General features: G+C 47.5%; 2 protein-coding genes across 3 annotated transcripts in view; both read left to right on the forward strand.

Annotated features, from left to right (window-relative positions):
- The window catches only part of DHDDS (dehydrodolichyl diphosphate synthase subunit), a 38,920-nt gene extending 28,530 nt beyond the window's left edge, over window positions 1-10,390 (forward strand). The window contains exons 9-10 of one of the 2 annotated variants that reach the window (XM_070383261.1): window positions 8,187-8,426; window positions 9,111-10,390. In XM_070383261.1, coding sequence (XP_070239362.1) covers window positions 8,187-8,426 — 240 coding nt within the window. In that variant the 3' untranslated portion in view covers window positions 9,111-10,390. Of the gene's footprint in view, window positions 1-8,186 lie in introns of both variants that reach the window. The other variant, XM_070383269.1, reaches the window with a different exon arrangement.
- A 1,229-nt stretch (window positions 10,391-11,619) lies between these two features.
- HMGN2 (high mobility group nucleosomal binding domain 2) lies at window positions 11,620-15,262 on the forward strand. The gene is made up of 6 exons (XM_070383279.1): window positions 11,620-11,819; window positions 12,847-12,891; window positions 13,086-13,115; window positions 13,442-13,492; window positions 13,884-13,979; window positions 14,397-15,262. The coding sequence occupies exons 1-6, from the start codon at window positions 11,805-11,807 to the stop codon at window positions 14,430-14,432; spliced, it is 273 nt and encodes a 90-aa protein (XP_070239380.1). The 5' UTR covers window positions 11,620-11,804; the 3' UTR covers window positions 14,433-15,262.
- The last annotated feature ends 3,200 nt before the right edge of the window (window positions 15,263-18,462 follow it).

The following is an 18,462-nucleotide window of genomic DNA, read 5'->3' on the forward strand; positions in this document are numbered from 1 at the left end:
GGCTGGTCTGACTGGATGGGATGGAAGAAAATATTAGCATTGATTGACCCCCATGACTGTATATGTCAGGCACTTGCTACTGGCATGTTAATGATAATGATGAGTAGCTACCACTTACCGAGTATTTACTGTGTGTCAGGCACTGTGAACAGTGTATATCACCGTCTCATTTAATGTTCCCAAGAACCCAACAGCCCCACTTGTGCAAATGAGTAAATCAAAATTATTTAGTTAAGGACACAGAACCAATAAAAGACCGAACTGAGATTCAAGTTACAAGTCTTTAATCTTTTCACTGTGGAAACTCAGGAAATGCTTCTCAGAGAGAATGGCCATTATTCACTGAAGGAATTAGCCTAACAAAAGATTGTAGAAGTGGAAGTATGCAACATCCAAGACTCTTCCAGAGGGATTAAAAACAAAATAGCACTATCTTCCCATTGTATAAAGCTGTGTTCTACCAGGACTTGAAGTTCTGCTTTCGGTTTTGATCACTAGATCTTGAAACAGGTTTCATTAGGAGGGAGATTCACCTATATCTGATTAGGACTCTTCATCATAATGACAATGTGTATGCTGGTGGCAGCTAACTTATTGAGGGTCTGCTAAGGCACTTTGGTGTTTTCATATTTAACCCTTCCAACAATCCAGCAGCTTTGGTGTCCTCATTGTTCAGATATGGAAACAGAGGGATACGGTAACTGTCTCAAAGTCACAGAATTTTAAGCCCAAAGCTGGTGATGCTTCTTGAGTCTGGAGAGTTAATGGCCAGGAGGAAATAAAGATATAAGTCGGGGCTTCTCAGTCCCCCTGGCATCGGGGACTCCTTGGAGAAACTGATGAAAGTCATAGACCATCTCCCTAGAAAAACTGCAAAGGTCACTCTAACACATGGCATCTTGCATAGAATTGCACGAATCACTGAAGCACGTAAACTACTTCTGGAGGTTCACATAACTCGTGAAATCTTTCCCTGAATCCCAAGTCCAGAACTCCTGGAATAAGTCAGTGACATTATGTGCCTGATCATTTAGGCTCAGAATATGAGGAAACTGAAAGAGGAAGTTGAGTTCAATTGAAAGGAAAAACAGCAAAGTCTCAATTATCCACTGTCAGTGAGGAATGAATATCAGTTTTTCCACATGACCAAATCTCCCTTTAAGAACTAAAACTTCTTTATCCTTTTTTGATAGAGAACTTTCTGAAACATGTCCTGTGTGTAATTCATTGACACCTACTGTGTATTAGGCACTTGCTAATAATTATGATGATCAGAATAATCACATTCTACTGATGCTGATAGTGATGGTAGTGATCCCATCTTGAAGCACTTCATTGTCCAGGATGGCCTTGAAAGATGGGATTCTTTCTCTAAGCTAGAATACTTGACTCTAAGTCTGCAAATACTTGACTTTAGAATTTCTTGTTTATGGTCAGTGGCTAATTTTGACAGCATTTCTTCTTCCCTTCTCTTCCTGTTTCCAGTTTTAAATGAGCTACAGGTAAGAAAACCAGTCAACCAAGCTTGTTAGAATTATATCTGTAAAGAAAGAGTAAACTGGCCTTTCATGAAGCCCAGAGGATCTTGGTGTACGAGCTTTTGTGTATGGCTATTCTTGTCTCTGGGCTTCCCTGGTGCTCAGATGGTAAAGAATCTACCTTCAGCGTGGGAGACCTGTGTTCAGTCCCTGGGTTGGGAAGATCCCTGGAGAAGGGAACGGCTGCCCACTCCAGTATTCTGGCCTGGAGAATTCCATGGACAGTGGAGCCTGGCAGGCTACAGTCCATGGGGTCACAAAGAATCAGACACGACTGAGTGACTTTCACATTACTGTCTCTAATTAGGAAGCTCAGAAGTCTTTTAGTAATTCAGATTTCTCAGATACTTTCCCACATGGCTATCAGAGGAATTACCTCAAGTTGCACACATTCCGTTCAGTTCAATACAGTTCAGTCGCTCAGTCGTGTCCCACTCTTTGCGACTCCATGAACCGCAGCATGTCAGGCCTCCCTGTCCATCACCAACTCCCGGAGTTTACTCAAACTCATGTCCATTGAGTCGGTGATGCCATCCAACCATCTCATCCTCTGTCGTCCCCTTCTTCTCCCGCCTTCAACCTTTCCCAGCATCAGGGTCTTTTCCAATAACTCAGCTCTTGCATCAGGTGGCCACAGCCAATGTCTCATTCTATACATGTCTGTTACCGAGCACCTGGTCTGAGTCAGACACTATGTCAGTATTCCACACAAGAGATTGAAGCAGTTAATTGGCCAGACAAGATCCCTACCTTCATGGAGATTATATTTTTACTTGAGGAGACAGATAATAAGTAAACAAATATATGCAATAAGGCAGTGAAGAAACAGAGTGTTGTCCTAGAAAGGAAGGAAGCAAGCAAGAGGTGCTGAGTGGAGCAGTCAAGGAAGGTCTTGATAAGCCATGATATTAAAGATGAGAAGTAGCAGACATGTAAAAATCTAAGGGAGAAGGATCATTCTCTGTAGAGGGAGCAGGAAGTGGAAGGATGCTACAGTTATATAGTTTAGGTCTTAGAAGAACAAAGAGGCCAGCATGCATGAAGAAGGATGTGAGATGAAGCTGGGTAGGAGTCAGGCCTCTGATCATTCATGGCCTTGTAGGCTATGGGGACACATCTGAAGACTTCTGATCAGAGGGAATGGCAGGATCTAATTTACATTTTGTATAATTCACTCAGGATTTTCACAGGGCAGGAGTCAGAGATCAAATTCCTAGAGTTGTCCAGGTGGGAGGATGTGGCCTCGAGGTGGGGTGGCGGCTGCAGAGAAGGGAAGGGCTGAGTGGACTGAGATGGAGGAAAAACAAACCTTAAAACAGAAACAAATGAAACTAAGTTGATAATACAACCTTCAGAGAAAGGGATTAATTCAAGTTACCTGAACATAGTTCTCTGATTATACATCTTCAGCAGTATATATTCTAAGAATAATACAAACTGGAAAGCAAACTTAAACATCACTTAAGAGGTTTATCAGTGGTAATGTTAATGATGTAATTCTGAAATTCTTTCATGCCTCTTGTAGGAGAAAACCAATGAGCATGAATATTAATGTTACTAGGAACCAAAACATTTAGGTTTTGGCCTGGGGAGTTGGGTGGATGGTTCTGCTGTTTTCTAGAATGGGGTGGAACATGTTTAAGGACAACCTTTAAGAGTTTCATTTGATACCTAAGAATCATAATTCCAGACATTTATTGAGTTCTTACCACGTGTCAGGCATCCTTTTACTTGATTCTACGTAGTTCTATAAGGTATATACTACTCTTAATTGCCTCCATTTTTAGAGTGAGGAGACCAAAGTAATAACAGATATTGACTGTTCTGAACTCTTTCTCAGCAGACCCCATGGGGGTTTTGGCCAGATTTCCTCTGCCCAGGAGCATTCATACTGTTTCTAGAAATCTTAGCACCTCAGCAGAAGCATTAGCAGTATAGTCCAGACTAAACATCCTGGCCAGTATGCTGTCAGACTAGAGAGCTGATCTTTCTGATATCCGCCTTGTATGTGTTCTGTATCCTCACCAAATTGGATTGTTCAGTTCCTTATTCTCATCCCCTTTGGTTTTCTGCCTCCACATCTGTGTTCTTGCCCCATCTCCCAAATTCTTATTGTTCAGTTTGAGCTTCTCTGTCTCTAAGCCCAGCCCAGTGTGTCCTGATGCCCTGCAGGAAGCCAAGGTAGGGAGCTGGGTTCTTGACCTAGCTCACTGGGATGAGGGCAGGTGCTGGATGCTAATGGAAGCAGAGACTCAGCTACAAATTGTTGGAAGCTAGATCCTGGTATCTGAAGGGATCGTGAAAGTTTCCAGGTGGTCACCCTTCATCTTAGAGAATGGGGTCTAGCAAAGGGAAGCAATCTTGACGATGACACAGTAGGACAGAGAAAATCAGGGTGGGGAAGGGTTGGGCAGCAGTACAGAGCCACTGATTCTCAGTTACAAGCTGCATGGATGGTAGGTCCCCGGGGATCTTTTCTCAGCGATGAGGAGTAATAGTGTGGTCCACCTGATCTGTAATGATGTAGAGGGAGAAGATACAGGTTCCCACTAAACTTCCTTTGATGCATCTGTCAGAGGTTAAATACTAGGCTGGATCAATCAACCATTTTATTTCTAGTACTCTAAAGGTAGTCAATGTCTTCTCCTCAAGAGAAGTTAGAAAACTTCAGCTGTTATCTCAGACATTCCTGACTTTGAATCATAGTGCTTCCTACTGGCTATGTGACTGACTAGGCAATTACTTAACCCTTCAGAGAATCACTTTTCTCATCTGTAAAATGAGAGAAGTAATGATAATACCTGCCTCACAAGTTTGTGATCAGCCTTCAGTGAACTAATACACCAAGAGAACTGAGTGCAGTGGTGGAACAGAGTTCATTTTCAGAGACTGGTGGTCAGTATAGTTCATCATGTTTGTCTCTGGGCTCTTCATTAGACTTCATCTGTCTCCAGAAAATCCACAGACACTTAGCACCCTGCTCATCCCGTCCCTAGGACAGTTCCCTTGGCACGGAGACTCTGGGTGCTCGTCAGAATATCATGTTACCAGCAGGAGGTGCTGTCTCAGCCCTCCGAAATGCATCCCACTTGCTACCAACCTGGGGAGATGGGGACTCAAGAGAGGACTTATTAGCTGGTGAATGTTTTGAAGCCCAAGACCTGTATCCTCTTTCCATGCCCTAGTGAAGTCAGTGGACCTGAGGATTTATGTACTGTGGAGGGGCCATTACATCTGGTTCCCTAATTCTGCTGAAGAGAGAACAAGAGCAGAGAGTCTTAATGCCCAGGAGAGGTTTATATTGATAGTTTAGAGTCCCATTTCTCAAAATGAGCTCCATGAAGCCCTTACACCAAGACCACAGAAGGTCTGTATAAGAAGTATCTACGGTAATTATTAACGCCCTCCCCCAATTGCTCCTTATACAGGGAGAGTAGACAGTATGGTCAGGGAGAGAGAAGTTGACCATTAGGACCTCCATTAGCCTAGATTTTCAGAGGCTGAGTACCTGAGAAGAACTTGGAACACCTTTGAGGCGGGGTAGTAGATCCAGACCATCTGGTTGCACAGAGGCATCCAGATGCAGGTCACTGGTTCCCCACTCCACCCCTAGAAAGTACAGCTTATCCAGAGGCACACAACACATGTCCTATAGATCTTTCAAGAAGTCACCTTAGTGGAAACCAAGGGAACTTTAACTCACGTGTGACTTAGGCCAAGTCCCTCCCTAGCATGGCGTCATTGTCTGTACAGGAGAAGTATAGAGCTGATGGGCTTTCTGCTCTCCCCTGACTCTGTCATCCTAACAGTGAATTGCTGATTCCTGGCAAATTAGGGTCCAGACTCTGCCCGACTGCCACCTTTCTTCTCAACACTCAGTCTCGGGCTGCCATTTGGAAAAAGCCAGAGCAATTTTAACCAGCTCCACATCTCCTGCCTCTGTGGCTGGCTGGCCTCGTCCTTTCTGTTTGGCTAGAACTTTGCCTACCTAGTCTCAAGCAGTGGTGACAGAAGAATAGCTACCTGTTAATAGCCAGGCACCAGATTGGGCATTCATTATCTCCTTTTTCTTCAAACCAATGAAATGGATGTTATCATCCTCATTTTGCAGATGAAGAAATAGGCTTAGTGAGGTGAGGACATTCTTGGAACAGAAACTTCTCAGACCCCAATGTTCCAGGCAGACTCACTGGCCTAATCACCCTCTCTGATTTCATGAGTCTGCCCATTATTCCCCTGCCTAATATTCTCCTCCCCCATACACTCTACCTTTATCTGACTCTTTCCCATTGGTTAAATGGAGAAGGCAATGACACCCCACTCCAGTACTCTTGCCTGGACAATCCCATGGACTGAGGAGCCTGGTAGGCTGCAGTCTATGGGGTCACTAACAGTTAGACACAACTGAGCGACTTCACTTTCACTTTCATGCATTGGAGAAGGAAATGGCAACCCACTCCAGTGTTCTTGCCTGGAGAATCCCAGGGATGGGGGAGCCTGGTGGGCTGCCATCTGTGGGGTCGCACAGAGTTGGACATGACTGAAGTGCCTTAGCAGCAGCAGCAGCATTGGTTAAAGTTCATCTGGTTCTGCCTGCCCATGAGATTCCACTGCCCCTTGACCTTCATCAATCACAATTTCTTTCCTCTGAATTACTCAGCCCTTTCCCTTACCTTCCTGATGACCCTTACCACATTCCACCAGTACTATGGCATTTGGGTACATCTCTGTGTTCTCAGCTTGTGAGCATATGGATTGTGGTGACTATAGCCTATGCACTTCTGAACCCCCAATAAGGTCCCACATGTGGGACCCAGGGTCCTCCCTGACCAAGGCCAGGAAGAAGCCCTTCTAGCAAGATGGAGACACTTAAGCAGCAACTTCTCAAACTTGTTTAGCCTTCATAGCACCACACGTGAGTTCGTTATCATAGCAGAAGAGTGCCCTTGAATGCCTTGGATCATTTAAGAGCCTGAGGGGGTATTTTCTAGATTTTTCATTTCTCATCTTTGTGGTGGTGGTGGTGTTTAGTTGCTGAGTCATGTCTGAATCTTTTGCGACCCCATGGACTATAGCCCTCCAAACTCCTCTGTCCATGGGATTTCCAAGGCAAGAATAGTGGAGTGGGTTGCCATTTCCTCCTCCAGGAGATCTTCCCAACCCAGGGATTGAACCCACATCTTCTGTGTCTCCTGCATTAGCAGATGGGTTCTTTACCACTGTGCCTTATTCATGCAATAAATCTTTATTGTTGAGAAGATACTAGAAAATCACTTCCCTACTCTGAATCTCCATGTCTATCTCCAGCAGATAGAAAATCCCTTCCTAGCTCTATTGTGAGGGTCAAGTGAGACAACAGATGAAGTGCTTGTGTATGTGTAAGATATTCCTTAAAGGAGGAACACAGAGCAGTCCAGGTGTTCACAGGCTGAGTAGGACACAGACAGGTATCCAGATACCACAGTACGAGGTAGAGTGTGGTGGAGGGGCACCAAAGGTATAGTTGGCAGCAGGATGGGAGTTTCTCCAACATGGAATAGGACTGACAGGAGGAACTCTGAGGCTAAGGTTCTGCAGCCTGTTAGCAAGAGCAGAGAGCATCAGTAAGGCACAGCATGGCCTTGGTCCTGCTCCAAAAGGATTTTCGCCTCCGGTGCCAGGAACATCCTCCATGGCCTCCTGGGGGCATACGGTCAGTCTGTTGAACAGGTACAGGGTGCCCCAAGTGCCAGAAAGAAAGAGCCACAGTCTCTTTCCTCTAGGAGTTCATGGTTTGTCTGAAGACACAGTATGAGAAGTGCTGCCAAGGAATGTAATCACTTACCTGGTGTCAGAACTGATTCCAGGAGCCCGAGGGCTCTATGGAGCCTTCAATGGCTCCTTTTCTAACAGAAATGGTGGACTGTGGTCCTAATGCCTATTCTAGAGGCAGAATGCAGTAAGTGGCTTAGGAAAGCTGAACCTGCTCTCAGAATGTTCACAGGAGGGTCATTTGCTGAGCAGGTCAGCCTGGTCTCACATGAGAGGCAGTTCTGGATCCAAACCCTGAAAAGTAACTTAGGAAGTTGGGAAGATGACCCCCTCAGAGTGCCTGGGGAACCAAAAGAAATGACCCAATGGATATGCCCCAGGCAGGAATAGAACCTTCCTTGCATCGGAGAATAGGCAATAATAACTTGTAAAATTGCTATTTCTGTTTGAGAGCCTGCTAATATGCTGGAGGGGTTTTGCATATATTATCTCTAATCCTTAAAACCATTCTTCAAGATAGGCACAACCTCCACTTTACAGATGAAGAAATGAGGTTAGGAGAGGATTTGTCCAAAGCCACAAAGCTAGGTGGTGGGAGAACCAGAAGTCAGACCCAAATTTGCTGGTTTCCTTCCAAGTACACACCTGAGAAGAATTTCGAGAAATACAGAAGCTCACCCCAAAGAGACCAACATGGATCCAGAACTGGAGCGCCCTGCCTGTACAATGTGGGCACCACCCATTGCATACCTACTCCCAGATCTTTCCAAATGTGATCCAAACGCCCTACTGTTCCACTTAACTTGGCCAGTCCTGCGCCCCACCCCCACCTCCTCCATTCCAATTCCACCCAAACCTAAAGATGATTTCCCCACCCCAAACCCTGCTTTTCTCTAGCAGAAGGCCCGAGACATGTATGCAGAGGAGCGGAAGAGGCAGCAGCTGGAGAGGGACCAGGCTGCAGTGACAGAGCAGCTGCTGCAAGAGGGGCTCCCGGCCAGTGGGGACCCCCAGCTCCGACGGACACGCTTGCACAAACTCTCAGCCAGACGGGAAGAGCGGGTCCAGGGCTTCCTGCAAGCCTTGGAACTCAAGCGGGCTGACTGGCTGGCACATCTGGGCACTGCATCAACCTGAGTGAGGCTGGCCTCCTGCCACTTTGCCCTACCCTTGGCCTCCAGGGCCCCACTCCCCTTTCTTTTCTTGGCAAAAGGCACCTCCCTCCTGATGGATGAATTGTGTTCCTTGGCTTAGCAAGGAAGCCCGAGGCTAGGTCTGCTGGCCAGATATCTATGGGCCACCTGGGACAGTGCCGCTGGGGAGAGGGATGGGGGTGAGTCTCAAGTACCCTGAGCCCAGCTGTGATCACCGTAGGTCTGGGGAGCAGAGGGCCCCAGCTCTTCCATCTTTGCCACCTCTACCTGTACTTCTAGGTGCATTTTGGTTTTCCACCAGCACATCCTTCAACACACAAAATTTGGGGGAAGAGGTCTCCCACAAACCTTGGCCCTTTACCCATCCATCTTAGCCATCACAAAAGATGTGGCCCCACCATGGATTTGCTGGTAAAGAGCTAATAGATGGCCAGCATGATTTAGGCAAAGGGGAGGCAGAGACAGAAAATTTGCCCATCTGCTGCTCCTCCTCCTTGGCTCTCCACCTGGGATTTGCTATTGAATCTTACCCCCTCCCACCATGCTGGGCTGATTGCTCACTGAAAGGCTCAGCGCCCCCAATGGTGCGAGGAAGCCAGGCGGGTGATTACAATCCAATTACCTATTGTCGACTCAGCCCACACAAGCTTTTCTCCTCCTCTTGCAGGGCATGGGGCCAGGCTCCACTCCCCAATGAGACGGGCCCCCTCCATTGCCACAGGGTAACAGAAGAGCCTGTAGGCCCTGGTGAGTCTAATCTAGCACAGGCGGCCTCCCATGGATCACATGAGGACCAAGAGCACAGAAACCAGCCCATCTCCCAACTGACTGCCTCCTGCCCTCAGCATCTCGGACTCTGCTTCCCACCTCCACAGCCTTTGAGGCTTTTCTCAGCTTTTGACCTGGCCCCCTAAGTAGGCTGTGAGATGATTTAGTCTCAGCATGGCAGAGTCTCACCTTGTGAGGGCCAAGGTTGCCCAGCAGGGAGAAGAGGGCCAAGTCAAGGGTTGTGTCCTTTCCCTTACCTCTCCCTGCCAGGCCTGGCTACAGAGCTGCTGAGAGGATTAGTGCCTTTGAAGAGCTGTCTGTCTGAGCAACTCCATGCTTCAGGTGCCCCACAGCAGCAAGCACCAGCGGGTAGTACCAACCAAACGCTGTCTTCCCATTTTACTTTCTGCAAACTATTTCCCCAGCACCTCCCTCTAGGGGAGAGGTGGGGTCTTGCAAGCAGTGCTAAGAACATATTCTTTAAAACCCCTAACTTCCTTGTATTCCAATCATCTCCCCTTTCTGTGCCTGGATACCTGGCACAAGAGACCCCTTGGCCATCATCACTGCTCCCAGAATCAGGCATGAATGCCAGACACTGTGATGGAAAAGCCAATCAGTGCACCCTTTGGCAAGTCCCCCACACACACCTGGCACTCCCCACTACCAATGGCTGGCACAGGGTTCCCAGAGAGCAGGTGCTGTACATTTTCCAGCTTTACAATGAGGCTGTTGACAGCCTTAATTAGGGAGGCATGAATTATGCGGCTATAAAGGCAGAGCCCTACAATTAAGGCGGGAAAGAGGGGCTGGAGACAGCAAACGGAATCTGCCCTGTGAGCATGGTAGTTGAGTCCTTGTCTCCTTTCTGGGTCTGACTTTCCCTAACGTGATCAGGGGTACCGCAGAGGTGATTAATGGGCAGGTATCTCTCCGGCCTGAGGTCCTGTATTCTGGGAGAGGTACACGGGGTGGGGGAGGGGCGAGGGGCTGCCTCGGGAGGCACGGGAGAGGTGAAAAGCAGCTGAGGGATCACGGATGCTTTGAACCGGGCTGCAAATAGTTGATACGAAGTCACCGTGATTGCTTTCGACCGGTATGATTTGTACAAACCAGCTCAACCCTTGCCTCAAGAAACTCGGTGCGACCTATTTAAATGTCCTCCCACCTGTGAGCCAACCCCCCCCCCCAACTTGAGGATATTTATCGTGTTGTGTTCTCTTGGGTGTCAAATAGAATTTTAAAAATTCTTTCTTAGAGGTAAAACTTGTTTGCGAGGGCAACAGAAGACCGCGTTTTGCTGCAGCAATTGTCCACCTCCCTCAGGTGCACTCGGCCACTTCCAGGATCCCTAGCTTTGGGGGCGGAGGGCGGGGAGCCACTGGAAGAGCCCTTTTGCCATCGCAACACCTGTTCTCTACTTGTTTCCTAATCCCTGGACGCTTTCCTCCACCCTCCTTTTCCTCGCGCAAGTGAAAGGAAGCCAGCCTGCCAGTGTGGAAGGAGGGATTTCGCCAGCTGCGTTAGCAGCGCCCAGGCTTGGTGGCCGCGTCGGGTGGGGGCAGCTGAGCTTGATGTCTCCGAAGCGGGTGGAGCTTAGGGGGAGGGGAATGCTAGTAGGCCGCCTTGGCGGCCACTCTCCATCATTCGGTGGCGGGGTTCTGAGGTACGGGAATACAAGGACCTAAGGGAGCCCAGCCGCCCGACAGGCTTCGGGGGGCGGTGGCGGGGGGGGGGCTTTGTTGGTATTTGGGGAGGCGGCTGAGCAACGGGTGCTGAAAGGACAGCTCCTACCTGCCCCACTGCACCCGAAAGGCACCTCTACGCATAAAGTCTCCCCGCTGGATCCTCCACCCCACCTCGAGCGGTCCGCCTTCCAGGTGAGGTGCACGAAAGGCTTCCTCTGAGTGGCAGCTTAGAAGGATGCACGTCCGGCTGCGCCAAGCTGGCTTCCCGGCTGTTTCCCCACTTCAGGCGTCAGCCTCGGCCCTGGGAACTGCAGCCCATGCCTCCAAGCCGCGCGCTTCCTCCCGCCTCCGGCGGAGAAGGGCAGTGCGGCCAGGCCTAGCAAACCCCTCTTCTGGGGCCCCCAGCGGGAACAGGAAGGAAAGCGGCTGAGATGCGCCCTAAGTGTCGCACGGCTTGGAGAAGTGGGTAGCTCGGTTGCATAAGGTGGAAGGAACTTGGTAGTTTGCAAAAGCCAAGCTCTTGGCGGGAGCCGAAACCCAGAGCCCGCCGACTCATACCACAACCACCACCACCCCCCCATTTACTGCCTTCGACGCGCGCCTCCCCCACTGCGCCCCCACCCCCTCGGCGCGCCGCCGTCTCGCGCGCCCTACCCCCCCATACTCCCTCCAGAGGAGGTGAGTTTAAACCCCGCCCACGTGACCCCAGCTGGGCCAATGAGCGGCGGCGGGAGGTGAAATCCGGTTCTAACCGGTCCGGGGCTCCCAGCGCTATAAAAACTTTATAAACCCCCCGGAGCCCGAGCAGTGTGAAGAAGAGGCGAGAGCGACCCCTGGATCGACTTAAAGCCCGCGCGCCACTGCATCCCCGTGTCCAGCTCCTACGTCCCGCCGCCGCAGCCACCATGCCCAAGAGAAAGGTACGTGGCGCGAGGGCCCCAGGCGCTGGGCCGCCGCCGCCGCCGCCACTACCCACCACCGTCAGTGCTGCTCCGCCGCTCTCCTCGGCTTCGGGGCGCGCGAGCCGGCTACGATGCTGGAGCAGGCTCAGCCGCCCGGCGCAGCGTCTCGAGGCGGTGTCAGGCGGCCCCAGGCTACCCTGCGCGGTTCGTCTGCCCGCGGGCGCCAGAGGCCATATTGGAGGAGCGGCGGCCGCGGCGGGAGGAGCCATGTTGGCGGCTGTTTATCCCGCTCCCCTCGGGCTCGACGTGCCCTCCCCCCATGGCTAAGCTCTCCCTCCCTCCTCCCGTCCCTTCCCCGCGGGCGGGCAATTCAAACCCGAAAGGGCGGGAAGGCGGCGTTCTGGGTTGGCGGGCGGGGGGAACGCGCTGCCGCCAAAAAACCGCCGCCGTGAGGGGGCGGGACCCTCCCTCCTGGGGGGCGGGGCTTCGATGCGGCCCCGCCTCCACCCGCGCACCGCCCACGGCCCCAGCGCACGAGACTCGGCGCCGGTGCGCGCCGCTGCCGCCCACGGGTTCCCCCCCCCCAGCTGCGTGCGCCTGCCGTCTCCCGCCCTCGACGGCTGCCATGGCAACGGCGCTTGGGCCCCGCCCCCGGAGGGGTTTGTTTGCTCCCTGTGCAGCTGTTGCTTCTGCCTGGCGCGGCGGCGCGGGCCGCACTTCGCGCGCCTAGCTCCAGGTTTCCCCGCGTTTTCCCAGGCTGATTGGGGCTCTTACGCTCGCTGTCTAAGCGCGGTTCGAGCCTGCTCGGGCGTGCAGCTTGACACAAAAGGTCACTCCTAGAGCTTTCTAAGCACTTGGAGGATTTGCAGAGGAGCTGGAGATGCTACAAACTGACGATTTGTATGTCCTGGAAAAAGTTGTGTACAAGATTCCCATTGATCCCCCCATCCCCGGGACTTAAGTTTACTGAATCATTAAGAATTGCTTCAGAAGCTGCAACTTTCTTAGCTTTTGCTTGTTTTTTTTTTTTTTTTTTTCTTTTTAGGCTGAAGGGGATGCTAAAGGAGATAAAGCCAAGGTGAAGGACGAAGTAAGTCTTTCTACTTTTGGAATCTCACAAAGCTTTGGGCCCCTTCAGTGGAGCCCAAACCATATCCTTAGTCCTGAATTCACCTCAGTAAGCTCTCTTTAGTCTCTGGAGTCCAGAACAACTTAGCTCCAAAGCTTATGTTTTTAAGTGCTTCCACTGCCCTATTTGTAACTTTTTTCCTTTTTTTTTAATAGCCACAGAGAAGATCTGCAAGATTATCTGCTGTAAGTGCGTCTGCCTCTAAACTTTCATGTTATTCCCTGAAACTAAAAAGTGCTGGAAAACAATTCCCTTTACTTCCCATGAGTTACAGTTAGTCTCTTGCCCATTGGAGTTTGCTCGTTGTGAAATTGTGTTGACTGGAGCTAAAGTGGGACACTTCTGCGTGTTGTTTGAGTGGGTTTCTAAAGATAAGTTCTAATACAAAGCCCACTGCAAACTTTACAAAGCTGGAGAAACTTCTATGCCAGTGATACTGTGGTTTGGTTGTGGGTGGTTTTCTTTGGTCTATTGTACTAATGTTTTCTGCTTTCTCTCCCCCAAATAAAAGAAACCTGCTCCTCCAAAGCCAGAACCCAAGCCTAAAAAGGCCCCTGCAAAGGTGAGCAAGATGGTGAGACAAACATTGCTTATAGGATTTATGCAAAAGTCTGAATAGTTGTCTCATGTTGCTGACAGGGAGACCTGCTATAAACAAATTCTTTTGTTGACACAAAGTTGAGATTTCACAAAGTTACTAGGGCTGGTCCTTAACCAAAACCTCTGTCTTCAGTTTACAGCAAATTCTGCACTTGGGTATTAAAACACCCAAGTGTTTAAACTGTTTTATTCTATTATTTGCACCTGAAAGATTCTGTATATTGAAGACCACAATTGGTTTTGTTTGTCAATGGGGGAGGCATTTGTCTTATATTTGATAAAGCAGACTGTATCCTGGTGATATGAAATGAGGAGAAACAGCTTTTTTTTTTCCCCCTCCCTCCCCTTTTTAGAAGGGAGAGAAGGTACCCAAAGGGAAAAAGGGGAAAGCTGATGCTGGCAAGGATGGGAATAACCCTGCAGAAAATGGAGATGCCAAAACAGACCAGGTACAACTACTATTTTCACTTTCTTTAGGTCTCCTCTTTCAGTTACTGATCCCAAAAGCTTTTATGGCCTTTTTCTTGCATCTGCATCACTCCCCAAGTGTCCCTTTTAATCCAGAGTTTGCTTGTGGTTTTTTCCCCGCTGTGAATTTAATGTGGATTCCTGAAGTCTCTGCCATCCAGTATATGAGAGCCTTGTGCTTGGCTTAAGCGTCACACTCCTGCTACACCATGGTTTTCAAGCGGGGAGTCACCTCAGACCTTGTCATGCTGATGTGTCCCCTTCCCCAATTTCACAGTAAGATCCAGAGGGGAAGTGACTTAGTAAAGTTACCTACTAAGTCGTTTTAAAGAGAAGTACAGAGTCTCTAAGATAGTTTCCAAGTCTGCTTATTGTATTCTTCTGTCCTTTTCTTGCAGGCACAGAAAGCTGAAGGTGCTGGAGATGCCAAGTGAAGTGTGTGCATTTTTGATAACTGTGTACTTCTGGTGACTGTACAGTTTGAAATACTATTTTTTATCAAGTTTTATAAAAATGCAGAATTTTGTTTTACTTTTTTTTTTTTTAAGCTATGTTGTTAGCACACAGAACACTTCATTGTTGTTTTTTGGGGGAAGGGCACGTCACTAACAGAATGTCTCCGAAGCTGAATTGACGTGGGGGAAAAATACCTTTCCCGTCTAGTTTTGAGAGACTTCCTCTTGGTTCCCAGGAAGGAGGGATTCCTTGGTGTTGACACACATGAGCCACCGTGGCACAAACGCCTTGTGGTGTGGGGAACTAAACTTTAGTTTTCATGTCCTCTTCTCCCTCTCCACCTCAGCACAGACTTGACTCCCCTAACCCAGAGACCTGTTGGAACCTGAACCCCGTGCCCCCCCAAAATTGATGACCAGTATGTCAGGCAATCTGGACTTTGTAGTGTCACCATTGAGATGGCGTCCTTCAAAAGAGCAGTGGTTCCTTTTTTAGACTGTGGCTCCTCAGAGTGACACTTCTGCCATTTTCATTTCCATTTCCTGAAAGTCAGGGTCGGCTTGTGAAAAGTTGTTAAACAACATGCTAAATGTGAAATGTCAACCCTCACTCTAAACTTTCCCTGTTCAGAGCATCACATGAAGATTTCATTGGGTTTTATAGTGGCTTTCTGATTTTGGTAGTCCATTGAAAAAGGGAGTTTGAAAGTTGTATACTGTTAACGATTGTCTGCCCATGTCCTGCCTGAAATACCATGATTGTTTATGAAAAGTATCTTTAATAAAGCTGGATACAGTTTGGCTTGGAATGCTGCTTTTAATCTTTTCCCAGGAGTGGGGGAGCCTGGTTTCTCCCAAGTCTCTTGGGACAGGATGCATTCTGATGTGAGGTGTAGAGGCTCCATGTACAGTCGATCTTTATGGTCCATCTATAGAACACAGTGCTGCATGGAGTTGGGAAAGATCCCAGGAGCAGACTGCTGGTGAGGCTGGGAGCAGAGAAGTGGTTTCTGTACTTGGTTATACCTGAAGTGTATCTTTAAATGCAGGTATCTGGTAGGTCTGATGTTTTGGCCTGGTAGGTGACAGTAAAAGAGCCTTTCCACTTCACTCGCATTTAAGGTCTCTGTAAAGTTAGCAGATTAATAGATGCAGCTATATATTCCTTAAGCACACCAAAGGAAGTGCTTTGGTGTCTACACAGTTGGCCATAGGATGTGTAAGGCAGATGGCACCCTGCTCTTGAGAAGTGATTATAAATTCTTGTCCTTGCTGGTGAAGTATTCTAGCTCCACAAACAAAGATGTTAGTGGGGACTTTACTCATTGCTTTAGCTTGAAGACCCTTCAGAGAAACCCTTTCTTTTAGAAAAATAGCAAGAACTCATCTGTTAGAAAATCAAACTTGTAATAAATTGACAGTTGCAATTTGAATTTGCTTTCACAGGTCATCTCTTATTTGAGGGGAGTTAACGTATTGGGTTGGCCAAAAATTTGAAAGTGTTTATGGAAAAACTTCTTGGCCAGCCCAATACTTTTTTTTTTTTTTTTAAACCTTATGTTACTTTATCCCTTTAATCAAAAAGGTAGAGCTTTCATATGGGTTAAGCTCTTTGTTGGTAACTTTTCTATTGTCTCTGACCTTCAATTTTGAGACAATTGTGTAATCCAAGTGTTAACACCCTTTTTACTAATGGGGAAATAGATGAAGAAACTTGTTCAAGGTTATATGTACATCTAAGGAGTAGCAAAGTCCTGGTTCAAACCCCCGACTTTAGTGAAAAATAATTTCCAAGTTCGACTTGTACTAGGGGCACTATCAGGAGAAGGTATACTTTGCCCACTTGGGCAGTTTCAGGCATTTGCCTCCATTATTGCTGAAATAGTTCTAGGGTGTTGGTGGTTAATTTTTATTCAGGGATGGTGTCATTTTCCAGAGTGGAGCCTGTTACAACTGTTAAGAGTCGGGGTATGGCAACTTGTTATTGCACAGAAGTTGCAGGATTTGAGAAAGCCACAGTTAAGGTTACCTTATCAGTATTTGTTAAGAGTTCACATTGTTGAGACCTGTTGAGACATAGACCAGGCTAGGAGTTTGGTCACTTTCTGTCCTTTACTCTTTGGGTCAGTCCTGTGTAGATGTTATCCCCATTTTATAGTTAAGTGATTCAGAGGTGAAGTGACTGGCTTAGATTATATTCAGTAACCATCTTTTTCTCTTACCTAGAAAATAGGATGAGGAAGGTGAGCTTGAATTTTTTTTTCCTTCCTGGAAAATATTTACTGACTTGACTGACTGTGGAGCATGAGAGTGCCTGGGTTTACAAATCAAGAAAGTAGATGAAAACCTTGTAAGGACATTTAAGACAATCCTACAGCTTGATCAGTGGCAGTCCTGACCTGAACATCTTATAAAAACATTCCCTTCCCCGTGCCCTGTCTCCAAGCCCAATTGGGAAGAGTTGCCAGTAACCTGCCTTGGGCTGCTTTCTTGACTCTTTAAAAAAGAAAAAAAAAAAAATCAAATGCCTTAAACAGGAGGATTTCTGTCCCTAAGAAAACTCCTGGCTTAGAGTGGTTTCTAAGAACCCAGGTGGTTCTTTCCAGCTTTTCTGCCCTAAGAGTGTGGTCCACCCACCACCCCTCCCCAGTGAGCTGCCGCAGACCTCGGCTTCACACCCGTGTGCAGAGGCAGAAGATGGTTTGTTTTTTTCTTAAGAATAATGAATTATTTCACAGATGTGCCTCAGTAGCTTGAGTCTAATTGGGCAAAAGTAGATCACCTGCTCACACTTAAGCCAGTCATAGCAAGAGGGATGGAACCACAGAATCTGTTGAGGATTCAGCCAGAATTACTGAAATTAAATAGGGTAGAGATGATAACAGAAGAACTGAGTGGATAATCACCACTGTGATGTGTCCAGGCCTCACCTTGCCAGGCTTGACTGCAGCATTTAGTATTGCTGAGCACAGGCCCCCGACCTTATTTCAAAGTGGGAAAAAATTCACCCCGTAAATTCCACCATTTTAACACATAATTGAGTGGTTTTAAAATATTCACAAGTTTATACCACAGTTTCCACTATGCAGAATATTTTTAGCACTCCAGAGAAACCTCATAGCTATTAGCAGTCATTCCCCGTTCCCCTTCCCACCAACCCTAGGCAACTGCTAATCCCCATTGTCTTAATTTTTTAAATTTTTATTGAAGTAGAGTTGTTCCACATTGTCTTTAGTTTAGCCAATCAAAGACATTCTATCTAAATGAAGTCTTGGAATACATAGTCTTGTGACTGGCTGATCTCACTAAGCATGTGCATGCAGGTATTTCATTCCTCCTATTGCCAAGTGTCCATCGGATGGATGATAAACCGTATTTTATCCATTGATGAGTTGGGCATTCAGGTTTCCTTTTTTGGCTATTATGAATACTGTTTAAAATATTGTATACAAGTTTTTTGTATGGACATGTATTCAGATTGGGGCATATACATAGAAGTGGAATTGCTGGGGCATATGGTATCTCTTAGGTTTACCTTTTTGAGGAACCAACAGTTTTCCATAGCAGCCGTGCCATTTTACATTCCCACCAGTGATAAATGAAGGTTCCATTTTCCCCACGTCCTCACCAACGCGTATTGTTTTATTATAGGCATCCTGGTGGGTATGAAGTGATGTTTCATTGTGGTATTGACTTACGTTTCCCTTATGATTCGGACGTTGAGCATCTTTTCACATGCATCGGCCATTTGTATACCTTTTTTTATTTTGGCCAAGGGCTTACAGGATCCTAGTTTCCCAACTAGGGGTTGAATGTATGCCTCCTGCAATAGAAGCACAGGAGTTTTAACCACTGGAATGCCAGGAAATTTATTTATTTATTGAGAAATGTTTATTTAGATCCTTTGCCCATTTTTAATTGAGTTATCTACTGTTGAGGTGCAGGGGTTCTTTATATATTCTGCATACTAGATTCTCATCAGGTATATGATTTGCAAGGACTCCCATCT

This window comes from Bos mutus, chromosome 2 (genome assembly GCF_027580195.1).
Source record: "Bos mutus isolate GX-2022 chromosome 2, NWIPB_WYAK_1.1, whole genome shotgun sequence".
Taxonomy (NCBI): domain Eukaryota; kingdom Metazoa; phylum Chordata; class Mammalia; order Artiodactyla; family Bovidae; genus Bos; species Bos mutus.

Coding starts and splice junctions, on each gene's coding strand:
- HMGN2 (XM_070383279.1), top strand. Junction 12,892..13,085: donor AAGCCAAGGTGAAGGACGAA/GTAAGTCTTTCT, acceptor TTTTTTTAATAG/CCACAGAGAAGATCTGCAAG. Junction 13,493..13,883: donor CTAAAAAGGCCCCTGCAAAG/GTGAGCAAGATG, acceptor TCCCCTTTTTAG/AAGGGAGAGAAGGTACCCAA.